Below are 8,164 nucleotides of genomic sequence, written 5' to 3'. Positions count from 1 at the left end.
CAGAACTTTTGGCTTGACAGGCAACATCCTGTTAGTGAAAAATACCACTTGTGTTGTCACTGCATAGTAGTATTAGTTAGCTCTGCTGCTCGGCCATTTTTTAATAGTCCTTTTTGAGTACTAATGAAAAAAGAGACATGCTATCAAAGCAGTTTGCCAACCAATCAGCACACTCTTCTCACGCAGTATAAATTGTTGTTCCCCTGTTCCTGTTGGCAGTTTCTTGCAAGCTATCCTGGTGGGTGAAAATGAAAAGCATGTCTCTTTTTTCAACAATACTCAAATTCTGTACCTACTAAACAACTTGTCTGGCCATTTTTATTAATCGCTCATTTTTAAAAAATGATCAATTTATTGCATTGACATTTAAATTTTTTTTTGGCTCGGCAAATCATTTATGTTTTCTTCATACCTTAGCCATTTTTTGAAATTCGTCTTTGATGCTGAGCCAAAACCAGGTCTCAAGCAGCTGCTGGGTTCTTGGTGAAGGGGAACGAGAGGCTCACAAGGGGTCTGATTGCTTTTTGGAGGGCTGGCAAAAAGGGTTAATTTTGCTCCAATAGAAACGGGAAGTGTTGGAAATGCTCAGCACATCTGGCAGCGCCTGGGCAGGGAGGAACAGAGGTCCATCTGCCTTCCTCAGAACTAGTGCAGATCGTAGACCTGAAGCATTGACTCTATTTCTCTCTCCACCGGTGCTGCCTGGTTTGCTGAGTATTTCCAATATTTTCTGTTTATATTTCAGACTTCCAGCATCTTCAGTACTATGCTGCCCTATTACATCTTCCATGCTGGGCATTAAGAAGTGAGGCCAGTTTCAAATTAAAATGAGAAAATATTTACCATTCAATGCAAAGTGTATTTTTTTATGCTAACAAAGCCCACTGAGTGGATGGAAATAGTACATTATTGCAGGTGAATAGATTAGCGCTAATTTACTGATAGGCTTTGGCATTTTTAAACTTGGAAGTGAAACCAGGAGTCATATGCCAATAAAACTAGCACTGCTAGTTCAAGATATCCTGATTTGTACGTGGGATTGTTGTTTGCAGTGCTTGTGAGGTTCAAGTCTTTTGGATATTGCTGTCCATATATTACATAGGAAAGTTTCAAAAAGTGGAGTTGATTGCATAACATGAACGGCCAAGTTGTGTATAATTGTTTGACAAAGCCATGGTTATAAAGTGTATCATATTGAAACCTAAGTTTTTGATGGGCTTTATAAGTAGAGGTATAGAGTACAAAAGGCAAGAAGTTTTGCTGAATCTATATGGAACAGTTCAACAACATTGTGACTATGGTTCCCAATTCTGGGCAAAGGGTATGATGGGGAGGGTTAAAGTTCAGGCTATGGGGGTGCTGGGGTAAGGGGCCAGAAACAGGAAAAGCACCAGGGCCCATGATTTCTCTCCTTTGCCTTGATCTCTGTCCCTAATATTAGACTTTCCTTCATTATTATTAAAACAAAGAAAGGAAAAACGATGTATTTGCTGGAAATCAGGAATGAGCACAGAAAATGTTAGAAATACTCAGCAGGTCAGGCAAAATCTGTGGAGAGAGAAACAGGGATCAGGTTGGGTAATCCTTCATCGGAACCCCGAGGGGTTGTTGATGAACAGCTTTTAAAAAATTAAGGTCCGAGCCAGGGTAAAGGGGAAGGAAATGAAAAAGGAAGAGTCTGTGATTGAGTGAAAGGCAGGAGACTCCAGCAGTACCACACCTACTCCTCCACTTCCCTTTCAGGGCTCTGTTCCCTCTGCGATACCATGGTCCGCTCCTCAATCACTCTTATCCCCTTCCCACGGCACCTTCCCTTGCAAACACAGGAGATGTAACTCCTGTCTTTTTATTAGTTTGCTCTCTCCTCACCATCCAAGGCCCCAAACACTCCTAACAGTGAAACAGCGATTTTTGTGTACCGTTTGATTTTTCCATACCCCTATTTGCTGCTCACAATGCAGTCTGCTCTACACTTGGGGAGACCAAACGCAGACTGGGCGGCTGTTTTAATGAACCCCTCCATTCAGTCCGCAAGCATGACCCTGAGCTTCCAGTCGCCTGTCACTTTAATTCTCTGCCCCACTTTCACTCTGACCTTTGCTGTCCTTGTTCTCCTCCACTCTTCCAATGGAAGCTCAGGGAACAGAATCTCATCCTGCAATTGGGCAAGGCCTCAGGCCCTGTCGCATTTCATAATCTCAGATCTTAACCACTGTACCCATTTCCTCTCAGAGAGGAGGGGCTGATAACAGAGGGTGGCTACATCCATGCTTCCTGATACGGGGGAGGTTGTGGGCTCGTGCCGGGGGGGGGTTGGGCCATTTCCTGGCCCCCAGGGTGGTCCGGACCCCTGAACTCTACCTGCCATTTTGTTCCGCCGCAACCCCAGTTAACAGGAACATTCTCCACTTTGCCGGACTTTCCAAACTTCCCTGGTATTCCTTGTTTTCCCTTTATTCTTTCATGGGATGTGGGTGTCACTGCCAAGGCCAGCATTTGTTGTCCATCCCTAGTTGCCCTTGAGCTGAGCGGTTTGTTAGGCCATTTCAGAGTCGACCACGTTGCTGTGGGCCTGGAGTCACAGGTAGGCCAGACCGGGTAAGGAGGGCAGATTTCCTTCCCTAAAGGGACGTTAGTGAATCAGATGGGGTTTTGCAACAATCGATGATAGTTTCATCATCTCTGTTACTGAGATTTCTCTAGTTGCTTCTATTATTGACACCTTTGGTCTCACATCATCACCACTTCTGCCATTTAATCACCTTCTGTCTTCCACCCAACTGCAGGCCATTCTTTAGGTCCCCTTTTCCCTGGATCTCTTCTTCCTGATACGCTGTTCTCTGTAGCATTTCCCATTCCTGATGAAAGATCATAGATCTGAAAGGTCAACCCTAAAATCCTCTCTCCACAGACGCTGCCTGACCTGCTTTGATTTTTTTAGAGCAGTTTCCCTCCACTTTCCAGGCTGCCTTGTAGAAAACAAGACCTGCATTTAATAGTCACTTTCATTACCACAAAGCACTTTACAACCAATGAAGTACGTTTGAAGTCTAGTCACTGTTGTGATGTAGGAAACACAGCAGCCAATTTGTGCACAGCAAGCTCCCACAAAGAGCAATGTGATAGTGACCTAATAATCTTTGTAAGGTTGGTAAAGGAATCAGTATTGTCCAAAACACTGGGGGTAACTCCCCTGCTCGTCTTCAAAATAGACCATTTGGATCCTATATATCCACCTGCAGGGGCAGACATGGGCCTTGGTTTAAAATCCCATCTGAAAGACAGCACCTTTGACAGTGCAGCACTCCCTCAGTACTGCACTGGAGAACGAGCTTTGATTTTTGTGATGAAGTCTCTGGAGTGGGAGGTGAACCATAAAGCTTCTGGCTCAGAGGTGGGAGTTACCACACGTTGTACGGTTTTCCCTGGAACAAGTTGGGCTTGTCCCTGGGATCTTCCTACCCACAATGGGTAGAGCCCCAGCTATCTGAGAGCAGATTTAGTGCGGAACACTTACTGTCTTGCCTCATCTGCGAAAACTCCATCTTGAAATCGGCCTGGGAGTTCCTCAAATCACCAAACCTCCGGGCAACTGAAATGGGAATAAAGCTTTAGAAAGAAATAAGCTACATTTGTGTAGCATCTTTCACATCCTCAGGGCAACACTAAGTGTGTCACGCCCAATGAAATGTGGTCATTGTTGTAATGTAAACAAGCATGGCTGCCAACACATGCACAGCAAGATTCCACAGCCAGAAGAATGAGCAGTTCAATCTCTTTTGGTAATGTTTATGGTTAATGCTAATGGTTGTTTGAGGAATAATCTGTGGTCAGGTTATCGGGGAAACTCTCTTGCCCCTCTTCAAATGATATCAAAGGATATTTCATGTTCGCCTGAACACGTCTGAAGATTGGCACCTCCAACACCCTTGGTACAGCACTGGGTGTGTCGGCCTGGATTTTGCACTCAAGTCCTGGAGCGGGACTTGAACCCAATCTTCTGACTGAGCTAAGAATGCTGGGAAAAGTATATCATTCTTCTATCAATGCTTTTAAAAGGTTTGTGCAAAAATAACCTTGGCTTGTGTATCATAGGTTGAGAGTCAATATGACACAAAAGCTCACTCTACTTTCATACGATGGAGCCGTGGGACTTTTTGTTGTTGGTACAAACACTGACACTGGTACAGTAATTCTATCAGCATAATCTGAATATTCATGTTTCAATTCTCCTGAATCAAAATGTTTTGATGGTGATGGATCAGGGGAAAGGGTGATTCATTGGTTCCACTAGTCGGACTTTATCTCTTGTCCAGGGAAGACATTGGGTTGGAATGTTACCCCCATGTTCCCATGAGTGGACAATGGTCTATTCCAACTGTTCTTTGTTAGACAGTCCCTCCTGAGAGAATCCTTCTGTGGAATTGGTAAGAGGGCACTTACTGCAACTTTGTTTGTTTCATTAAGTTACGGGATGTGGGCATCGCTGGTTGGGCCAGCATTCATTGCCCACCCCTACTTGCCCCTGAAAAAGTGGTAGTGAGCTGCCTTCTTGAACCACTGCAGTCCCTATGCTGTAGGTACACCCACACTGCTGTTAGGAAGGGAGTTCAAGGATTTTGGCCCAGCAACAGTGAAGGAACGGCGCTATATTTCCAGTTCAGGATGCTGAGTGACTTGGAGGGGAACTTCCAGGTGGTGGTGTTCCCATGTGTCTGCTGCCTTTGTCCTTCAAGATGGTAGTGGTCATGAGTTTGGAAGGTGCTGCCTAAGGAGCCTTGGTGAGTTTCTGCAGTGCATTTTGTAGATGGTACACACTGCTGCTACTGTGCGTCGGTGGTGGAGAGAGTGAATGTTTGTGGGTGGGGTGCCAAACAAACGGGCTGTTTTGTCCTGGGTGGTGACAAGCTTCTTGAGTGTTGTTGGAGCTGCACTCATCCAGGCAAGTGGGGAGTATTCCAACACACTCCTGACTTGTGCCTTGTAGATGTTGGACAAGCTTTGGGGAGTCAGGAGGTGAGTTACTTGCTGCAGGATTCCTAGCCTCTGACCTGCTCTTGTAGCCACAGTATTTATATGGCTAGTCCAGTTCAGTTTCTGGTCAATGGTAACCCCCAGGATGTTGATTGTGAGGGATTCAGCGATGGTAATGCCATTGAATGTCAAAGGGCGATGGTTAGATTCTCCCTTGTTGGAGATGATGTTAGTTCGGGACTGAAATTGTAACTTGGTGATTGATACACATCATCACTGCTCCGCTTTTGAGGCTGGTGTATGGTTACTGTAATGGATATGCACCTCAGATAATTGGACTGAAATCTCTGGGCCTGTAGCTCACCCATTAGGAGCACACGTTGGGAAACCTCACATACACACTCCATGGTGGCACAGAATGTGCACCATTCCCAACACACACTCCCAGTGCTAGACACTCCACATCAGGAAAACCTATCAGAAAATTGACATTTTAACCCATTTTAAAAGCTCTCCTACTGTAGAGGGCTTGAGTAGTTGGAGCTTAATTTTCACACCAGTCACTACGTATAAGAGCAAATAGTCCATTTTCTGATAATGTGTTCAATTAGCACCAACTCTGTGTTTTATGTTATATTAGTTCCTGGAAGGTAAAAGGCTATGCAGAGTCAATTGCTACACCAAGGATGTATTGAGATGGCTTTCGTACTAGCATCAATGTACTGTTCAACTATTCTGATAAATACAGCCATTGCTTCACATCTGTGGCAATTTTAAATTGGTGAGATAGAACAGAAGGATGTATTTCCTGGGGTCTTTTGTTCATATGAACAAATGAACATGCGAAATAGGAACAGGAGTAGGCCATTCGGCCCCTCAAACCTGCTCCACCATTCAAAAAGATCATGGCTGATCTGTTTGTGTTTCAAGCTCCACATCCCCATCTACCCCCAATAACCTTTGATTCCCTTGCCTAACAAGAACCTATCTACCTCTACCTTAAAAATATTCAGTACCCTGCTTCCATTGCCTTCTGAGGCTGAGAGTTCCAAAGTTGGACAACCCTCTGAGGGAAAAAAAAATTCTCCTCATCTCTGTCCTGTAAGGGTGACCCCTAATTTTAAAACAATGCCCCCTAGTTCTGAACTCATCCTTTCCACGTCCACTTTGTCAAGACTATTCAGGATCTTATATACTTCAATCAAGTCACCCCTAACTCTTCTGAACAAGCCCAACCTGTCCAACCTATCCTCACAAGACAGCCCGCTCATTCCAGGTATCAATCTAGTAAACCTCCTCTGAACCGTGTCCAATGCGTTTACATCCTTCCCTAAATAAGGAGACCAAAACTGCACCCAGTATTCGAGGTGCGGTCTCACCAATGCCCTGTATAACTGAAGCATAACATCCTTACTTTTACATTCCATTCCTCTCATAATAAAGGATAGCATCCATTAGCCTACGTGATTACTTGCTGCACCTGCATACTAACTTTTTGTGACTCATGTACTAGAACACCTAGATCCCTTTGCACCTCGGAATTCCGTAGTTGTTCCCTGTGTAAGTAACACTCTGCTTTTTTATTTTTTCTGCCAAAGTGAACAACTTCACAGTTTCCCACATTACATATCCAGTCTGCCATATTTTTGCCCACTCACTCAACCTGTCTATATCCATCTGCAACCTCCTTATGTCCTCTTCACAACAAACTTTTCTACATATCTTTGTGTCATCTGCAAATTTAGATATCATTCCTTCACTCCCCTCATCCCCTCTAATAAATTGGTTAAACATGATTTCCCTTTCACGAAACCATGTGGACTCTTCCCGATCAGAGCTTTGAGAGGCTGCCTCTGTCCTACCCAGTCTGGCAACCGGGAGTCCGCCTGATGTTTATACTTTTCAGTAGCATCGCTCACTCTTCAGGCAGCTCACTGTCTGGAATAGATGGTCTGTAGAGTCTCTGATTATCATCAGCATGGAAAGAACTATCTCAGGTTGACTATCTGGAGTAGTCTCTGAGTGGGACTGAAGGTACAGAGACTTCGTCGGTGACACTGTCTGATTGTATTCCCACACTTACTGTCATTCTTCATCTGTGACAGTTCGATCTTGAAATCAGCCTGAGAGCTGCTTATTTCACTGAACATCTGTGTAACTGAAATGGAAACAAAGATTTCATTCTTATCCACAGAACAACCATCTTTCCCAATGATAATCTAAGTGCATGTTACATCTTACGAAATCATTTTTTTTTCTTGTGTGCGTATGTGCGCATGTGTCTGTGTGAATGAAGAGTGAGAGTTTGTTTCATACACTTTCGGGTGTTGTGAGAAATAAACATTTATCCTTTCTTTTGGTTTAAACTTATCAGAAAGCCTGTTATGTGTCTGTTCTTAAAAATCACAGCACTCAAAGAGTTAAAACACTTCTTCTATAAAATACATCTTGTTCCGGTCAGTTGAGAGGTGGGAAAAGGGAAGAAATTAAGCCATATCTCTCCCCTATCCGTAATAAGGATGGGGGTGCGATGTAAATTGGGGTGTATATCTGGGATATAAATTGAGGGCGTGTAAGTCTGGAGGGGTGTGAATCGGGGGTGTTGTAAATAGCAGGGGTTGGGGTGGGGGGTGGTGGGTGTATGTTCATAATGAAGATCATTGACGAGGATGAGCAATGATGCATTCCAAGGAACAGGGAGAGGAAGAAACTAAAGGCCATTGGTCAAATACAGAGACAGAAAATAGTGACACAGGAAGAGGTTAGAGAGTCCCAGCCTTAAGACAATTCTTTCCTGTTTCCTCTCCAGAGGTATAGTGAGAGTAGAGCTGGTCAATTCTAGGAATAGTCTGCAAGCTTCAGATTGTGGCTCAGTCAGCGGTTGAGGGTTTTAAAAGTAATAAGAAATGGTTGAGTGGAAGAAAGAATCTAAACTCCCAGATGGCAGATTTAACAGTGGGAGGCTTTCAACTGAGGTCAGAATGGATATAAAGCTGTGAATATAAATAGATGCTGAAGTACTAGGATCAAAGGTGGAAGATGGAACTTGCCAGAGGTATAAAAATTTGGAGAGATTTTCTGTCTTGCTACTGCCTGGGACAGTGTAATGGGACATCGCACTGCCCCAGCATCCAACTCAGTTTTAAATCACTGGCTGAGGATATGCCATCTCCTGATGCCCACACACATG

At 44.1% G+C, this 8,164-nt stretch overlaps 1 protein-coding gene across 1 annotated transcript in view; it reads right to left on the bottom strand.

Annotated features, from left to right (window-relative positions):
- Positions 1-8,164, bottom strand: part of LOC144668753 (uncharacterized) — a 74,843-nt gene that overhangs the window by 45,048 nt on the left and 21,631 nt on the right. Inside the window, exons 5-6 of the mRNA XM_078531084.1 lie at positions 7,058-7,132; positions 3,518-3,592 (exon numbers count right to left, since the gene is read on the bottom strand). Of these exons, the coding sequence (XP_078387210.1) occupies positions 3,518-3,592; positions 7,058-7,132 (150 nt within the window). The remainder of the gene's footprint in view (positions 1-3,517; positions 3,593-7,057; positions 7,133-8,164) is intronic.

This window comes from Cetorhinus maximus, chromosome 28 (assembly GCF_964194155.1).
Source record: "Cetorhinus maximus chromosome 28, sCetMax3.hap1.1, whole genome shotgun sequence".
Taxonomy (NCBI): Eukaryota; Metazoa; Chordata; class Chondrichthyes; order Lamniformes; family Cetorhinidae; genus Cetorhinus; species Cetorhinus maximus.
The sequence above is the reverse complement of the archived record's forward strand: the minus strand, read 5'-3'. Positions and strand labels throughout refer to the sequence as shown.